The sequence below is a fragment of the Myodes glareolus genome, chromosome 21, assembly GCF_982192425.1.
Source record: "Myodes glareolus chromosome 21, mMyoGla1.1, whole genome shotgun sequence".
Classification (NCBI taxonomy): Eukaryota; Metazoa; Chordata; class Mammalia; order Rodentia; family Cricetidae; genus Myodes; species Myodes glareolus.
In genome coordinates, this window is record NC_142046.1 from 40,472,060 (window position 1) to 40,491,952 (window position 19,893).

General features: G+C 44.6%; 1 protein-coding gene across 1 annotated transcript in view; it reads right to left on the bottom strand.

Annotated features, from left to right (window-relative positions):
• The window catches only part of Acvr1 (activin A receptor type 1), a 117,834-nt gene that overhangs the window by 14,207 nt on the left and 83,734 nt on the right, over nucleotides 1-19,893 (bottom strand). The window contains exons 3-7 of the mRNA XM_048425932.3: nucleotides 15,328-15,591; nucleotides 13,222-13,433; nucleotides 9,769-9,868; nucleotides 4,602-4,748; nucleotides 250-525 (exon numbers count right to left, since the gene is read on the bottom strand). Of these exons, the coding sequence (XP_048281889.1) occupies nucleotides 250-525; nucleotides 4,602-4,748; nucleotides 9,769-9,868; nucleotides 13,222-13,433; nucleotides 15,328-15,591 (999 nt within the window). The remainder of the gene's footprint in view (nucleotides 1-249; nucleotides 526-4,601; nucleotides 4,749-9,768; nucleotides 9,869-13,221; nucleotides 13,434-15,327; nucleotides 15,592-19,893) is intronic.

Genomic DNA, 19,893 nt, shown 5'->3' on the forward strand with positions numbered 1-19,893 from the left:
GCAGCTGCTGGTTAATGGGGAGATGTGAGTGGTCCACACACAGCTGCTGGTTAATGGAGGAGATGTGGGAGATGCAGTGGTCCACACCCAGCTGCTGGTTAATGGGGAGATGCGAGTGGTCCATATGCAGCTTAGAAAGACATTTGGTTCTCCTAACAACATGTTAGGAGGAGAAACAGGTGCAATCTGGCTAACCACTGGAGTACAACATGAGCAAACGAGGTAACTAAGGATGGTGTTTAGTTTTACCCAGATCTGCTATGCAGCACTGTCCATTCTTCTTCACCAGGATGTTTTTGCTCTTTAGATCTCGGTGGGCAATAGCTGACTTCCCTTGGGTCCCAAATATCTCTATGTGCAAATGCGCAAGACCGCTGGCTATGGACAACACTATCCGAAGGCAGCTGACGGTGTCCAGCGTCGTGAGCTGAAGGTAGTCATACAGGGAGCCCATTTCGTGGTAATGTGTGATGAGCCACAGCTGGGTGCTGGAGTGTCTGGATGTCATGTCCGAAGCAATGAAACCTGGCAAGAAGGACAGGATTTTCACAGTGAGAACTCCACCCTGGGACTCTTGAGAACCCAAAACGGTCACCGAGCACATCTAATCTAGAACAAAAAATAATCAATTGCAAAAGCACCAGGGAACAGCATCTACTCCTGAAAGGAACAGGGCTAATGAAAAGCAAAATGTCCTGCCAATTTCCACCATAAGTAATCCTTGTAAACACTGATACAGTGAAGAATCACATGATATTTATACCTTGGTGCTCATCCATAATAAAATTGTAGAACTCTTGCCAGATAGTGCCCTAACCCTACAAACTTGGGAACTGGATGCTTGCCTTCTAGTCCTGACCTAGAATCCTAATAGCTCAGAGCAGAGCTACTGCCATGCCTACTGCACCCTCTGCAGAATCTAAATATTTTTTTTTCTAAAATAAATACTCTAAAAAATTCAGAGCAGATACTGGAATAGGCTTGTATCCAGAAGTGACAGAGGTCTTGAAGAGAAATGAGACACTAGTAGACACAGAGAGACATGAAGCTGCTTTTGTACACATCCTAAGCACATTTGAGGAACTCTTCCTCAAAATAAAGATCTCAAGCTAGAAGGTACAATTCAAAAAAAAAACACAAACAAACAAACAAAAAAACAAAACCAAGCTGCTAACATATACTTGTGAACAGGACCTTTACAACTGCTTTACCCCCCCAGTTATGTAAGTACATTTGGTTCTCAGTGCTGGAATGCTGTTATAGGATAACTGGATTTGGAGTCCAGAGACGTCCACTATTAATGAAAGCTGAGCAGGTGCCTAGAGGTGGGGACTTGGGTACACACACTGTATGTGTTTGTAATACAGGGAGAGGATGGTTAGACCCAATACTTCTGTCAGAGCTGTCCCCCTGGCTCTTCAAGAACTAGACGTGATCCAAAAAGTGAAGTTTTCAGGGACCATGCTCTGAAGGAACCAGCAGAGGCGCCGAATGGGCAGTATTGGAGATGGCTGGGCCCTACAGCTAGACCACTGCTTTACATACTAGCTCTACCAGCCTTGATCATGATCAAGTCACGTAAGATCTCCACTTGCTCTCCTTATTTATAAGATGAGGGTAACAACATTTATCCTAAAGGGCTATGCCAATGGAAGATAGTGCATTCAAAATGCCCAGCGTGATGCTGAGCACACAATGTGTACAAAGAACAGTTTAATTATATACTTTCAGGAGCAGTCTGCTTCCCTCCCTAGTCGTCTCCAGAGATAGCGACGTTAAGCAGTCAACAATACTCTTGTGGGAGTGTTTGTGCACCCACGTGTATGTGTGTATGTATGTGTTCATGGTGTGAGGGCATGCAAATGTGAGGGTTCATGTGTGCAGGTCACAGGACAACCTCAGCTGTCTGTCCTTGCTTTTCCCATCCTTTGAGACCTGGTTTCTCTTCCTGTTCACTGCTGTGTACACAACGTTAGCTGGTGTGTGGGCACCTAGCAATTTTCCTATCTCCATCTCCAGTCCCCAAGTAGGGATGTGCTGGGATTATAAAATTTCCGCACTACAGCATAGCTTCTACATGGGTTCTGGGAAACCAAAGAGGCGGTGAGTCCTTCAGAGGAACCACTTTACCTACTGAGCCATCCCCCTCCGCCCCTCCGTAGTGCTTTAAATTTTAAATTACATTTATTTTCATTATATTTATTATTATTTATTTATTTTGTGGGAGCATGCGCATGTACACATGCACCATGGTGCATGGAGTCAAAGAACATGTGGAGGTCTGTTCTCGCCTACCATGGGGATCTCGGAGATTGAACTTGGGGCAAACTCAGGTCTAGCAGCAAGCACTGAGTCATCCTACCAGCCCATCACACAAGACACAAGAGCACAAGGCAGTTATGGTGAAGGACGATGGTGATCCCTGTACAGTCACACTAACTTTAATGCTATTCAATTTTATGCTTAAAAACACAGGACAGGAGATGTGGTTGGTACAGGGCTTGCCTAACACATCAGAAACCTTGGGTATGGTCCTCATCTCCACATAAGCCAGGCATGGTGGCACTTCTAGCTGTAATTCTAACACTTGAGAGATAGAAGCAGGGAGGGGGGTCAAAATTCAAGATCCTCCTTGGCTACATAGTGAGTTTGAGACTAGCCTGAAAGACACTAGACACTGTGGCAAAAAACAAGGCATAAAGCAATCAATATCATTTATCTTTTTAAAGGAGTGTGATGTAAGACATGGAGTAGACCTCCATACCAATCAACCTCCTTAGTGACAGACATAGGGCAGTGAATGCGCAGAGAGACGCAACTTTGGCCGGTGCAATGGGCCTCGAACGGTTTTTAGATTAGGGAAGAGCTTTACTGCCAAGAGTAAAAGCCAATTTCCCAGCACCACAGGGCAAGCTGCATTAGTTACACCTGATCTCTTCCTCGCCAGATGCAGTAGGGCAAAGGTTTGAAATTCCCACTAGCCCACAGGTTAAACGAAGGGGACGAACAAGGGCCCAGAGTTTTACATGTGACTGTGCCTACATACAAAGCATAAGTTGAATTGGACTATGTGCTTTGGGGACCTAGACTTCGCAATACTCCTGGGGAGGAGGATCATAATCAGATCCTGGAGACATAATATGCAAGGCAGGCACGGTGTGGCACAAACCTCTTCTCCCACTGATTCAGGGAGGCTGAGGACTGAGGACTGCATGAACCCAGGTGTTCACCACCATCCTGGGCAATGCAGCCAGACTCTGTTAAAGGTTCAAGGATGGGAAGGAGATAGTAGATAGTCAAGAACACCACAAACAAGGCCAAAGCCACCTGTTTGTCACAGTCCCACAGAAAGGAAAAAGACTCCTTGTAACTGACAACTAGGGAGTTAGGAATGTCAGGCCTAGGAGCCACCAACACCGTAGGCCAATTTGGGAGCACTCAAGGACACATTTTAATTATTTAATTCGTGTTTGTGTGCATAGCTGTTTCGCTAATGCGTGCCCCAGGTGCAAGCAATGCCCACAGAGGCCAGAAGAGGTCATCAGACCCCTGGAACAAGAGTTACAAAAGGTTGCCACGTGGGTGTGGGGAACAGAACCCAGGACCTCTCTCTGCAAAGCAACCAGCGCTCTTAGATGCTGAGCTACCTTCTAGCCCCTCAAAGACACTTTTAAATGTCCCTGAGATTGACCGTCACCATCACATTGTTGAAGCAAAGCTTTGGATGGCCACCCAATTATCAGCAACCAAGAACCTGGGTTGCATTTAAATACTACATTGATAGAATGGGAGAGGAGTACAAGGTACAATACCAAGACATAATCCAATAGCCATACAGTGGCCAACACTAGAGCCTACAGTTAAATTCAACACAGATTTCTCTTCTATTTTTGAAGACTCACTCTAGGCAGCTTTCACCATATGTGTGTATTAATGGAAACGCACTTCAAGCCTTCTGAAACTATAGAAGCCATTGCTATTGCAGGATGGTAGTGGGCACTTCGCATATTTCTAAAGTGTTGCTAAGCTTTCGTGATAAGATGATGAAAATTCATCTATATTTTGTGAGTCCCAGAAGTATGCGAGGAGTTTTCAAATGAAAATGTATGCTGAATCCCTCTGTAAATCTGGTCTTTGAAAGTGATGCCTAGTTTGAAGGCATGTGCATCTAATTACGGCGTCCCTGGGAGCTGTGAATCTCTAGGAAAAAATCCAAAGACCTTTCTTAGTTTGATTCCAGTAATAAATATTCAGGAAGGGCGGGGCAAGTGGAACCACCCAAGAAGCCTTGAAGTGAACAATGTAGAGCAAGTTTGTGTGGTTTAAACACATCCGCAGGTCCAGAATAAGAAGTCCTGCAACCTGTTTAAACACATCCGCAGATGCAGGAGTTATAAGGTCCTGCAACAGATTTTCTTTTCATCGTTCAGGGAATTATAACCTATTGCATATTTAAATTAAAAAATACCTGTTAAAAAATTAGTCTATAAATGCTGAGGATCACTATGTCATTTTCTGGAAGAGACTCTAAAGCGCGAGAGAGACAGGACAAGCAACACATCTCTACCAAGAGCAGTTAAGGAAAGCGTATCCGTACTCACCTAAAATGTTTTCATGCCTCAGCATCACAGTGTTGTACAGTTCTGTTTCCCTGAACCATGACTTCTCATCGCGGGAAGAGAAGATCTTTACAGCCACATTTTCGCCTTGCCAGCTGCCCCGCCACACTTCTCCATACCGGCCCTTCCCTGCGGACGGTCAAACAGATGAAGCACGTGAGAAATGTTTTTCTTTTTCCTAGCAAACCTAGTCAACCTGACAGTGCCCTCATATTCGGAACCTCCCCCTTCCTCTCTGAAGACGAGCCAGTCACGTCAGATTGGGAAGTTGAGCCCCCACCAATGGAATGAAACAAAGTCACCACCTACATCACAGAGGCCATTTTGGCACATGCCTTTACTAGTTCGGTTTGGGTTCTGGTAGACCCTTTTTGCAAAAAGAATGCCCTGCCAATAACTTTTGCTCTGTGTTTCTTTATGTGACACTGGGATTATTCTTTGTTTCTGATATCCAGAAGGGTAAATACGGGACACACAGGCAGACCAAACAACTCCTGTAGTAAACACTGAGCCTAAGGCCGGAAACTCTTAACCCCTCCCATTATTTGCTGGGCAAACTCAATTTGGGAGCGCAAATACTTTACCTACAAAGATGTACAAAGATAAGGTAGAACTCTCCTTTCTCTGTCTACCTCATTGGGACAGGAAACTGCCCTCCAATCAGTGCCACACAATTAGCCGATACTAATTAGTTGCACATTTATATTTAAATTGCTTTCCTGAAGGGTACCTAACTTGCGTCCCTAGTCATGCAGGCAGGTCAGCATATCTGTAGATAACAGTGTAAAGTCACAATGTCAAAAGGATAGAAACCTTTGTCATATCGTTTTTGAAAACACAGGGAAGGACACAATTCAGGAAATAATACCGATTCTTAGATTCCAATATGATATCAAAAGGCAAAGGGGAAAGGGTATGAAGCTAAATCACTGAATGGCTTCTCTGGTCCCCTCCCTTTACACTGGACCTTCACAGGCAATTCTAGTCACAAGTATTGCAATGTGCTCTTGTGCTTTCCCCTCACAGAAGGACAGTCTGGGGTCCTGGAGATGAGTAACAACAGACTGTGACATGGGCAGGAGGCCCTTCTGCACCACCACCACCTCTTAAGGGTTTCTTGGGGGAAGATATTTTTCAAAAGCAGATTTTCAAAATCACAAGCACGCCATTCCAGAAGAGCTCTGATTTCCGGCACTGGTCATGGGTGTCTGTTTAGATGGCCCCTGGTGATGGAACATGTGGACTATACTTGAAAGAGTGTTCGGAAGTTAGGTAAACGTGCTTGCTGAGTTCGAGCCTGAGTTTGACCCCTAGAATCTATATAAAAGAGAACTAACTCCATAAAGTAGTCTCTTCCATACATTCATATATTCCATACATACAATATTAATAAATAATTGTTTCAAAGTCACTTGGAGGCTAGAGAAATGGCTCTGTGTTCAAGAGTACTCTATGTCCTTCCAAGGACCCAGATTTGATTCCCAGAACCCACAGGGTGGCAAACAACCATCTATAATTTCAGTTCCAGGAAATCCAATGCCCTCCTCTTACTTCCTCAGACACCAGGCATATCTATGATACACGGGCATGCATGCAAGCAAAGAACCTATGTACATAAAGCAGTAGAATATTTTTTCAAGTCACTTGAAGAGCATATTTTAGAAAATGGGGTGATTGAGCCCCGTCTGATACATGCCCGCTACTTTCATTCAATAGCCACATGCTTATCAAGGACAGATTCCCCCTTCCAATAATCTCTTTAATTATAGGTAAGGATGATCAAAGAGGCAGGAAAGAGGGGGTCATTATCTCAAAACTATGGGGGTCACATGGGCTGTAATAGCCGGAGTGGCAGGCAGTGTGGCGGGAGCTGAAACTACAAGGCAATGCAATGAGCCTATCAGTCCAGGCGTGGGGTGACTGCTCGATCACAGGGCTGCAGGAGGCAGCTGCCGTGCCACCTGCACGCACACACACACACACACACACATACCGTGCTCTGTTGGAAAACAACACCAATAAGAGCCTAAACATAGAAAGAAAGCAGGTGTGTCCAAGTCACACCTGAAACAGCCCCCAAACCACTGACGGCTGGGGATGTGGCTTGGCGATGGAGTGCCTGCTTCACAGGTGTGACCCACGGGGTACCATCCAGCTCTGGCGGTTTCCGGACAAGAACTAGTAACTCTATCCAATAGCAGTGACTAATCTAAAGGGATGCTAAGATTGGCTAGAGTGTAGTGCAGGCTACTGTTGAGAATCACATAGAGTCTATACAGTTTACCAGTCATTTTGGTCAAGCCGTAGGCATGGTTAGCCTTTGATGAGGACTAGTGTTGGGATGCTACAAAGCCAGAAGCTGCAAAAGAAGAAGCTGAGCGCTTAAGCCCGCGCTGCCTTTGCTCCACGCGGCTGCTTTCTTTCCTCTTTGTAGCCACTGTTTCACTGGGAAGAAAAGTATCCCAAAGAGTTGGGGACACAAAGTTGACTGTTGTGGTTAAGTTTTTTAAGGAAGAAAATAAAACATATGGCATGGTAGGTGGATAAAATCAATACAGAAATTTATTTTGATGACTGTCACATGCTTTATGCTAATGCAATCTTATGCAAAGGTACTTTTAAAAAGTGGCACGGTTTCCCAAAAGTTCCTGACCAGGAAGCCCCACAAAGATGATTCCTGGGGCCTTCAAATTTGGATAGTGTGATATGGAAGGGGCTAATATGGTCAACTCCCCATGTTCTCGAACTAACGTGATCATCTCTCTGCCTTTCTGCTCAAAACGACACCATGCAAACACAAACTTCAAGCTCCTGGAGAGACACTGCATCCATCAGTCTTCAAGGTTCACCCAACACAGCACCATCATTGAATCTACGCTGGCTCAAAAATGCCGAAGAGCATAGGGAGAGTCAGAAACTGTACCCAGGTCAGAGGAGTAATTGGACGCTGAGGCCAACCTCTGAAGACTAAGCTTGGCACACGGAACTATCTGTGAGTGATGGGGCAAGAGGAAAAAGGCAGGCGAGGCGAGTGCATGGTCCCTTTGCTGCCTCCCACCACTGCCCAGGCATCTTTGGTCATAAACAAACAGGTGCCAACTAGTACAAGAAGACAATTCTGTTGTTGGCAAGGAGTACATCTGGGTCACCCCCCCCCCCAACTTTCCCTAGTCTCAGTCAGTATGGGTGGCACCACTTAGGGTGGAAATGGGCACAGTAGGTGCACACAGACCCGGGGAAATGGCAACACAGCTCCATGCTGTCGCCTGTGTGGCTTACGCAAGCAGTGCCGCCCATCTTACTCCAGAAACCGAGAGCATTCCTTCGTATAGCAGCAAGTGATGGGGGCAGCTCATAGTGGTCAGCGGAAACAAACTGTCAGAGGGCAGGAGCTGCAGCACCCGCTCCAAAAGCCTGACCGCCAAGAGGAGTGTAGAGACAATGCCAAATCATTCCTTCACACCATTCCATAAAGTGTGTCAGGCATGTGTGTGGCAAAGACGGAGGGGGGCACAGCTACATGTGTGTGCATTAGGTTAACACTGGGTTCTCTTCAATCACTTCCTTTTCTGAGACAGAGTTTCTCACTAAACCTAAAGCTCACAGATCCAACTAGACTGGCTGGTCAGCAAACTCTGCACATCTTTCTGATTCTGCATATCCAGCCATGGGACTACACGCACATACCACTGTGCCAGATTTTTATATAGGCGCTGGGGATTAAAATCAAGTTCTCCTGCTTGTACAACAAGCACTTATTGACTGAGCCACCCCTTCAGTCCTGAAAATCAGGACCTTAAAAATGCATTTGACCACTCATATATGCCTATAATAATCCCAGCACTCAAGAGACAGAGGTGAGGGAGGGGGTCAAGAGGAGAAGGTCATCCTTGGCTGTGTACTGAGTTCTAGGTCTGCCTGGGCCAAAAGAGATCCTGTGTGAAAAACCAGCGAAGCATTCTGCACCATCTTCACAAAATCCGTGAGACAATCACTACTACTACTACTACTATTATATCATGCTTGACTCAGAAATTCCCAAGTCCTGGGAATTCATTCTGCCAATTCAGAAGCAGAAGAATGTGTGCTAAGTCCTTTATGAGCATTTTTGCTAACCCACCAGCCAAATTGACTTATTGCTGAGCCTTTTTAAGGACTTCTGATAAGTACCAGTACTTGAAAAAGTGTGTGCCCTCATAAACTGAAGGAAGGTGGGCCAGTGATGTGGTTCAATCAGTAAAGTGCTTGCACACAACCCTGATGATCTAAGTTCAATCCCCAGGACCCACACAAAGGTATAGGGTGACAACCAACTCCACAACACTGTCCTCTAACTTCAGATGTACCGTGGCATGCACACACCCACACACATGCATCATAAACATACATGTGCTGGAGCAGGCACACCCTCCACACACATACATCATATACACACATGTGTCATGACACACACAGACCCACACATATATGTAATATACACAAATGCGCCACAGCATGCACACATCCACACACATACATCATATACACACATGCAATAATAACAGATCAAAAAATCTTTAGCGAATAAAGGAGCATAAAGTTTTCAGAAACAATTAATCCGCCAACCTAAAATATGGTGTAGGGAGAAAATGAAAAGCTATAAAATATGCATATAGCTCTTATATAAGGACTTAATATGAAAACACTTAGTAAAATTCACTCTAGTTTTTAAAAGTATATTTGAATAAGTTTTCTTGTTTCTAATTGACACACAATAAGCAGATAAACTCATCATTCTTTTCAGAGGGAGGGGGCAGTAGAAAGGACGGGAAAACCTTACTAACAGAAATCTATTACCTTAGATCATTCAGTCCTTGGGCAACACAGCCTCTTCGATTTACTCTGCCTAGGCACTGTCTGTACTGCTTGGTGATGACCCCCTTCCTTACGAGAACTTCAACAAGTTCTCAAACATGAGTCATAGAGAACAGAGACCCCCACAGCTATCTCTCCCTCCCCACGCTGAATAATCCCCCGGTGCTTGGCACCTCCTGTGCTTAATGAGAAAATACAATACGCAAAGAGAAGCAGATTTTCCAAGCCCCATTCTACTTCTAGAATCACAGCTGATGCTGTCCATTTCCCAAAAGGAAGGGAATCCAGGAATTACCAACACACTCCAACAGGGTAATCTGGCGGGCCACAGTTCTCTGAACCAGAAACGGAAGACCAGAGCCGCTTCCTGAGGTACACGAGTGATCCAGTAATTCCTGTAATGGAAAACAGGGAGAAAAAGAAATTACTGAGCTACGGCTCCTGCTTTGGGGCCCTATGACGCATGCCGTGGTAACCAGCATGAGTTCCAGCAGCACTGGTCATGTGACCCTGCTAATGCCTGAAAAACGGCCCCTGAAAGGACCAGAAACTGTGTGTCTCCGAAAAATTAAAAGGTAAAGAAAAGTCAGGTTTTCCTGGAGGATAAGTCATTCTTCCTTAAGCCCTGAAATTTTTTTTTTTTTTTTTTTTTAGCCAAATACATAAGAAGGGAAGCTGATCAAAGTTACCAAGTATGTTAGGAAGTTCAAAGGATTGACAGGAGGGAGCAGCAGGAAAAATGGGGGTGGGGGATGTTTCAGCATTAGAGCTGTACCTGCCTACCATATTCGGCAAGGCCCACTAAATATCTATCCAACGATCTACTTTGATTGCCAAAGAAATTAAAGGTGTCTAATTAGAAGCAGACAAATTAGGAGTATGAACATCCAAGTGCAATGTCTGTAATGGAAAGATTCTAATAGTATCTAGACCATTAAATTGGTACTTATAGGTGCGTGTTTCTTACAGGTAGGTGTTTCTCTGGGTGGAGGCTCCCTTTTTCAGGTAATAGATGAACAAAGGGGCCACTCAAATAACACGAACTTGCCATTTCTGAACACGAATTGCAAATTAGAAAGGAAAGACGTAAAACAATATTTCACTTAAAACATAAAACCGGAGTTGAAAATTGGTTTCTCCCAGTGAGCATGCTGGTAAAAGATTGCCAGGTAGTTCACTTATGAAGTTTTCCTGCCTACTCTCAGCAAAGGCCTGGATCATGTCTGATGCACAGACTCACCGCCGTGGTGGTGGTGGGACGGCTGCAGTATCAGCCAACTAACCCTGCCCAAAGTTAGTCCCTTCCCAGGACACGAGCAGCGTAGGTGAGCAACGCATAGACTTCCACAGCTTTCATCCTCTCTCCCTCCCATACAGCACTGCTGCACAACATTGTTGATTGGTAAAATCACCAAACTACGGTTGACTGGGAAAATTAACAAAAGCTGAAGAGTCAACAGAAGAAATGCAGAACCCTTAAAAGCCACAAAAGGATAATCAGGAAGAAAATGGACGCAGATGAAGCAGGGTCCACGCCTCTCCAGCGAGTCTCTCTTGCCCTGTTTGTCCCCATTTGTTCAATTTTTTGTGAGAAGAACAACTCTGAATATTAAGCGGTTGCTTTCCCATGGTGCCCAGTTTGGGTTCTAATCGAGTTCACAGATTCTAAGAAAGGGTGGGAAGAGGTCAACCAAAGACTAATAAAGACCTCCCTCAATTCCTGAAGCTCCAGCCGTGGATAAGCTGCAGCAAGGCAACTCTTTGTCAGATCACGGCAAAGAACACACCATTCACATAAGCAAACAAGGACAACGGGTTGTTTCTTGCTATGTCATTATATCGTGACATTCTGTCAGCTGACGTGGCTGGGCTGTGTTGAGAAAACTGTTTTGGCATAGGTTTTCATTCCTACTTCAAACCCCTAAAAGCTATTTAAACAGTAATTTACACTAGACGTTCCAATTACTGCCCCTGGTAATTAGACACGTTAGCAGCTCTGAGGAACAAAGTTCTGACTGATCTACATTAGAATCGTGCTTTGCCGAAGCTAGGTCGGGAATCATCCTCACGTCTTCCTGCTACAAACTCCATAAACCCATCCGTTTTACCCTAAATCTCAGAACACACTTCAAAGCCAATATTTAATGGGGGGGGGGGGTTATCCTCTTCCAATCTCACTGCACCATAACTTAGATAGCTAAGTAAAAGGAGGTACGCAAGGACAACTTCTTCCTTTTTTATGCAGAACACTGTTGGTACAGGCAGAATGGCATGGTGGTTACCCAAGCTGTATCATCAGTAATGTACTGGCACCTGCCCAAAGGGAGGTCCTACGCCTGTCCAGGTGTAGCACATGAGCTAGAGGTGGCCACTGCCTTGGGTACATCTTCTCTAGAACACAAAAGAAGAACGTTGCAGAGAAGCCTAATTAGAGCGCTCCGGAGCACTTAGAGACTTGTCGTGTCGCGGAGCCAGCCTTCATGCATGACGATCTGCTGTGAGGCAGGAGTGTAGCGTTAAACGGCTCTGAATCACATTACGGAGATGACTTGATTGACTTGCAACTCACTGGATTATGACAAGGAGGGAGCGGATTTGGTTGTGTCATTTGCACCTAACGCCCACGCATCCATGTCTTTTTCAGAGAAGTCATGTAGTTAGTATCCATGGAGAACGCTGCCGCTTTATTCTTCTGCACTCTATAGTAGGCTGTTTATGGTAAGTGACCTACTTCCCTGACTTAACTGCAAGTTTAGCAGAGTAACTAAAGGAAGACATTCACTTGGGATGGGACACTATAGCTTTAAAACATATGAGTAACTTTAAATCTTGACTGCGTTTATTTATTTACTTATGTATTTGTGGAGTGGGGGGCAGCCTTACCATGGCTCATGTTTGGAAGTCAGAGGACAGCTTTTGGGAGTCAGTTTTCTCCCGGGGATTGAATTTAGGTCATTGGGCTCAGCAGTGAACAACATCTTTACCCTCTGGGGTAAAATATATAAAATATATAAACATAGTGCCTTTTATGCTGAAGAAGTAAACTATGAAGGGTCTGGAATGAGGCATCCTGCAAATAACTTTGGAATTTTATGTAAAATAGCAATAATCCTATTGTATATTGAAACAACAAAAAAATCACAAATGCTTTGCTTTTCTCCCCTCTCTACTTATAAAGGAAGCTACTAAAGCATTCTAAATTCCGGAAGTGCTACACATTTCGACTGGAGGACGCCAGTTCAATCAGCTGATTACACTCCACAAGGGGGCAGTACTGGAGCATCAAAAACTTAATGGCTACTTCAAGAGAAGTCACGTTTCTAAAGTATGGGATACTCAAATCATCAAAAAGGAAAAAGATTTTTTTTTAATATTAATGAAAAGATGCTTCCTTGAAAAAGAAAACAAAACAAAACATTTTTGTTGTTACAAATAGAGCAATTGAATAGCGTCATTCCAAGCCTCCAAAACTCCAGTCCACCAAATATTCTTTATCCCTTTTCCTCACATTCCCCAAAGAAAAGTCAGCACCAAGAAGCTACTAAAGTAAACCTCCAAGCCCATTCTTCAAGTGTCTGCTTAGATGGATGTTCTTAAATACAGGAGCCAACCTGGTGCTCACATACAATTGGACATTGGCCCCGTGAGTAGTTAGCCACAGTGCACATCTGAACTGTCTGTTCACTGCTAGCTTTCCACACTCAAAATAAGAAAGTGTCCATCTCCATTTCTGGGGTCACAAACTCACCGCTAGAGTGCTGTCTCCGACATTGGTGGTGATGAGCCCTTCAATGGTACCATATTCCACATCTCTGGGGTTGAGGCGTTCTTGGTTGCGTCTTTTAAACTTCCTGAGAGCAACTCCCAGGATGCAGGCTAAAAGACACACCGCAAACACCACCGAGAGGATAATAAGGCCGACTTCCAGGTGGAGATTCTGTGATCCAGGGAAGGATTTCCCTGGAAAATGGGAAGAAAATGGTAAGTGGGAGCCAGGACCACCATTTCCTTCTTCTTTACCAATATCCTAAGAAGTGGCTCCTGATCCCGGCTAAACAATCTCACAAATCAAAACAATTTACAACTAAAATACTTCCTACCATCCAGCCAATGGCACAGCCATTTATTCAAGTGATCATTCAGTTAAGCAGAACTGGAGTTAAGAAAGGATCCCACCGAGAATCAACTGTCTTAATGCGCGGCTGTCGAAGAGCTTCTAAAATACAAGCGCCATATAAGCCTCATTGCTGCTCTTATTAACTTGAATTTCATATGGAAAGATGATTTATCATCAAGCCCTGAAGGACAACCATTCCACTGTAATATCCCCATGAGAAATCTCCCCTAAGCTTTCCCTGTTTCAGGGTTCCTTTCAGCAACCCACTCTGTCCTCAAAGACCCTTTAAGTTTCTTTAACTCCCCAAGTCCTGAGAATCAGGTTGGCACACTTCATACTCTGTGTGACAAGGCATGCAATGCATGCTTTTATACATGTCATCTGCATGGCAATGGAGGACATGTCATGAAATGACAGATACTGTGGTCTCTCAAATACGAAATTCCTTCCAGGAAATGCCTTCTGTTAAAACACAGGCTGTTGAGAGAGAGGCAAATGGCTCTCAGGGCAAGAGTGCCCACTACAAAGCCTGCCAGCCTGAGTTTGACCCCTGAACCCCAACTCCTACAAGTTGTCCTCTTATCTGTCCAACACATGCATGAACATGCAGATGCTTGTGCACATGTGTGCGCACACACACAAACACACAAATAAGTGCATAAATCAATGTGTAAAACTTAATGTGTGGCAGTGTGCGCTTAACAGGATCTTCACCCTGTTGACATAGCTTTTGTGTGAATGCAGAGATTTCTTCTTGTCCATCCCTTCTGTTAGTAAAAAATTAACACACTGAGCATACGGGAAATAACCTTTGAGTTCAACTACTTCAATATTTGATCCCTGTTTTTCAAGCCCTTGTTATTCAACTCTATTTTTATATCAGAATGGAGTCTCTTCTACCTGCCCTAAGCAGGCCACAGTAACTTAAAAATTGTCACATGAACTATCAACTTTTTGGTTTTCTGCCTCAGACCTCCTTCCTGCCTCGTGACAGTCCTGGCAGTGAAGGCTCCGAGTGGCCTCTCTTGTGCCATTTGTCATTTCCTTCTTCCACAAGCTCAAAATCATATAATTAAGCCTATTAAGAGATACTCTATATTAAGGAATAAATTTGGCTTGGAGTGGGCCTATGTTAATCTTGACAGCAACTTGAGATAGCCACTTAAGAGTTCACTGTATGAGGAAACAGTTTCAGAGGGAGCCCAATTGCCAATGGACATGGAACCCACAGGAAATGCATGAGGGGGAATTCCATAAGTACATGGCTCATGCACAATCACATCCGACTTCCGTTCGCATGGCCAGGGATTATATTTGGAAGATGCTGGAGAACGTTCCTTTGTCTTCTTAACAAAGGAAAGGCATTCCATGCAAGCACCAGGTACCACACATGACCTGAAGATGAATGTTTACTAGGCTGAATCACTGAAGGAGTTATGAATGTCACTACCACCCCTTAACAGAAGGTGCTAGGGGGAGCCACACACCTGTGCGTGGTGACCTCCGGTCAGCAAACCCTGTCCCTAAATCTTTCCTCGATGAATGCCGCATCACTCCCTTGCCCCAGCATGCTCATTCTCTTTTCGATTCCAAAAGCCTCTCTCTTCCTCACCCAGGCTGACCTGCCATGGCCCATCAGCTCTGGTTCAGGGTGGAAGAGGAAAGCTTCTGGCCACACGAACTTGAGGGAACCCTAACAAACCCCCTTGATCTAGAAATAGAAGAAGCCATGGGAACCTTTAGTGGGCAGCTGGGCAGTGATGTTTCTGTTACACCAGTCCCCCTGGCAGCATTCCACCGCTTGGCCAGGCGACGGAGGGGTCTTACACGTCATCTTCCCCTGCTCGTAAACCTGAAAGCAGCCCTTCTGGTAGACGTGGAAGCCATCGTTGATGCTCAGCGAGGAGAAGCACTGCTGGCCTTCGCAGTGGTCCTCGTTCCCGCAGGACAGGCCCTCACAAACACACATGTAAAGCTTCGAGCTGACCTTGGGCTTCTCATCTGCAAAGGAGAGGGAGGAGGGAAAAATGATTCACTCGTATGAGCTTCATCACTCGCAGAGGAAAAATAATCAGGTGATCACAGAGACATCACCACTGACCGATGTCTACACTCCACACGGCTATCACTCAACCAAAGAATAACGCCATCCCAGTCTATGGGTCCATCTGTCTGTGCTGTGCAGCCTCCTTAAGAACATGCTAGCACAGAGACCTAGCAAGGGGCTGTCCAGATTCGTGGGGAACCCGTCTCTCATATCCTCATTTCCTGCATTTATTTATTAGGAACATAATTAGGGGGCTGGAGAGATGACTCAGAGGTTAAGAGCATTGCCTGTTCTTCCAAAGGTCCTGAGTTCAATTCCCAGCAACCACATAGTAGCTCACAACCATCTGTAATGAAGTCTGGTGCCCTCTTCTGGCCTGAAGGCATACACACAACAGAATATTGTATACATAATAAATAAATAAATATTTTTTTAAAAAAGACATATAATTTGTCATCTTTATTTTATACCCACCCAAAATCGCTGCTAAATAAATATATGGCAACCATTAGCATCATTTTCCTGCCAGCTCTGTCCCTGGAAGCAAGCAATAATTTGGGACTTGAGTGTTTCAGAACACACTTGTAGAAGAGTTGACAGCTACAAACCCAAGTTCTCAACCTCCTTAGCCGGATGCTAGACTACATGTGATGATGATGATCCCAGAGTCTGTATATTGTTAAATTTACAATTTAACAATTGTATATGTTTAAAATTGTATATGTTTAAAACTGTATATGGTTAAAATTACAATTAGTAGCTCTTAAGAACTGTCTACTGGTAAGGAAGAAGGGGGAAAAAACTGACATCAAATACCAGTGTTTGTGGAGGGCACAAACAAAGGGAGGGAAACTATATTTAAACAATTAGGTAACAGGTATGACCAGGGGCCAGGCAGTTCCCGGTGACGCCACCGAGAAGCAAAGCAAAGTGAGACAGAGCCGTATCCCAGGGAGGCACACTGCCTCCGACCTCCCAGCTGTCTTCCTGCAAACACTTATTTGGAGTTCCATTTTCACATCGTTCTCTCCACCTCCCTCATCAGGATGATTAGTTCAGACTTGCTGCATCCAACACTTGCCGCCAGCCAGGGAGCAAAGTGAAGACAGAATTTGCCGAGTCCAGTCCAAAAGGCTATTCCTTAGCTAGCCAAGGCCACTGTCACCAAAGCCCTATTCAAGGAAATCCAACCTCTGGAGCAAGTCTCTCCCAAGGTCTGTGGCACAGGGAGGCTCCCCTCTGATCCTTGAACTCTCAATAGCCAGTCTGTGAGATAACTGCTTTTTTTCTTTTAAGTTAAAGAAGAAGGAAAAAAAAAGCGAGAAAGAAAAGAAAAAGAGGTTGGGTGGCTGTGCTTTTAAGACAAGACCTTAAAGTCAGGTCTTTGAAAATGTCAAGTTCATTTACACAGATTTGTGTGGGCGTGTATAGAGATGTGGGTTATCTCAAAAAGAAAAATGCATTTTTAATCTTTCTTCCTCCCTCTTCAAAGAAGTGGGAATATAGTTCGCGGCCCGCTGTTGGGTGGGTGCTGTGTCCCACAGAGTAAGTACATGCAGACACACAGACACGTCCTTCTGTTTTTAAGTGACTTGCTAGCTCTTTTGAAAGCCACAAGGGGCTCATCCGAAAGCAAAGACAAGCCGGAGAGCAGAGAAGCCAAAATAGCCTCTGCCAGTGCTATGTGTGCCACCAGACTCACCCCTGAGGATCAGGAGCCTTCAGATTTTTCTAATGGATAAAAGCTTTAAGGAGCAAACAGAGCAGCGGTAGTCTTTATTTTCTCTGCCTAGAGAGAGCCAAGAAATATCCCTGCTCTCGTCTACTTCTATAAGAATAGAAGTCATATGTACAAATACAAATACATACACACACAATCCAGCAAAAAAGCTTACTCTTGCCAAAGGAGAGTTGAAAGACAATATTTCTAGGGAGTCTAGACACGCTTGCCACTCTTGACTGGCATGAAGCTGGGCTGAGACCTGCCAGCTACGCTGCCCAACAGGTGGACGGTTCTTGAGAAGAAACCGAACCAGGAAGGTTAGTTATGAGGAAGCTAATGGTGTCATAGCGATGGGTGTGTGACCTGAAATGAACATTAAATGACTGTATTTGAAAAACTGAACAAAGGCAACGGGTACAAATTTAAAACACACACACTTGAAGTGTAGAGAATTTGTAACCATATTTATCCAAGAGCACAGCTAATACACTGAAAAGGACATCAGCCAATACTGGGTTGGGGATGAAGAGCTAGTTGTGATGAAGAGGTAAGATGAAAGCAAAATAAAGGAGTGGCTATTCACAAACTGATGACAGAATAGTCAAAGATCATTTAGTCAACGCACTGCGCCAGAAATGCCAACAAACTGGAAAGATCGTATTCATCCCTGAGCCTATAGAATGGATGGATGGTCAGAGAACGGGGCTACAGCTCACAGAGAAGCACATGACGCATGGATGAACTGCCCAGGTTTATCTACAGCAGTGGTTCTCAACCTTCCTACCACTGCGGCCTTTAATACAGTCCCTCATGTTGCGGTAACACCCAGCCATAAAATTATCTTTGTGGCTACTTCACAACCGTAATTTTGCTACTGTTATGAATTGTAACGTAAACAGCTGGTTTTCTGATGGTCTTGGGTGACTCCTGTGAAAGGGTCATTTGACCCCCAAAGGGGCCTCAACCCCCTGGTTGGAGAACCACTGAGCTACAGCATCACAGTATACAGAGAAGTAAACAAACACACGCAGATAAATACACTGTCCAAGGCAACAAAAATCCACACTTCGTGGTTGTAATAGTATGTTTCGAGTGTGAGCTGTAGCCTAAATTAAACTCTACAGCCATTGACATAGGAAGAAGCACCACTTTCCCAAGACCTCTCACTTTTGACAAGATACATAGTCGGACAGGTGTTTGGACTATAACCAGAGCGTTTTGCCAGACACAAGAAGCCTCAAGTCATTTTAACATTTAGTGGGGCCACTTCTGTCCTGCGCAAAGGCATGAAGCAGCATTAACCTTCATCAGCTCTCACCCCTGCATTCTCAAATAAGTCTCCTTCAACCTTCTACCTACGTCTTGCAGTTTTATAGAAAGAAATAAGAGATCCTGCCTGCTTTCCTGTCGGTGATTCTTTTCAATCAAATGTCAAAACGCCTGGTTTACATAGCCTTGCTCTCCAGGCTCAGGACAAAGAAAAAAAGGCAAAAGGAGAAGAGCTGTTATGGGTATAGAATAATTAACTCCATCTTTGATATGGAACCAGGAGCCAAGTACGAATCCAAAACCTTCATCAAATCTGGTTCTCTCATGCTTCCCTCCCAACATTTCATTTATTTAATTGGTACATTCCCATAAAACTAACTAGTAAATCCTTTATGCACTTACTTCACACACACACACACACACACACACAATATAAATGAGAACCTTAAGTTCATAATACAAGATGGCAGTCTGGGTTAGTTTGAAGAGACGTCAAAGCAACTTTCTGAATTAGGGTTACTAATTCAACAAAGGCTAAGAGGAAGGCAGAACACACTTAGCAGCTAATATCCACAATTCTTAGGAATACAACAAGTCTCAAAACGCCCATGACTCACTTTTTCAGTCTGGTAAAATTTAACATTCACCATAACATGTGTGGGCCTGTTTGATTTTATTTGGGCTGGGTGTTGGGCTAGGGGATGCCTTGAAGGGCTACATAGAAGAATGTGTGGGTTCCTAATCTCTCCGACCATGATATCAATACACTATAATTGTGTCACGCGCCGCTCCTCCGTGTCGCAACAGGAAGTGTGATATAGCTATCGTGAATATAGTCTTTACACCTGCCTGTGCGAATAACCAGGAAGTGCCCTGGCAGAAAGCAGCAAGCCTACTCCGCCTAATTGACATTCATTTAAATAATTCAGTAATTTAAATGTCAAGCCAGAGGTATTCCCTCTCTGCAAGCTCACCCACATTGTTTGTTCTAGAAGGCACGTCCCGGCATTACTCAGTGTTATGGCTGGCTCTGCTTGCTCTTTGCTCCTTGTATCACCAGAACCAGGGCCATGTGAAAATGCGCTCAGCTGGAGCTGGCTGGGAACCCACTGGAGAATTCGGACCACAAAGGATGGCTGCTTCCTATCAAGGGAGAAGCCACCAGCGTGAGAGATCAGGGCTGTTCTGCAAGCCAGAAGCCCAAGCTGGGAGTCCCCAAGAGTTCAAGCAGCCATATCTTTTAAAAGATTTTTCCAGGCGGGCA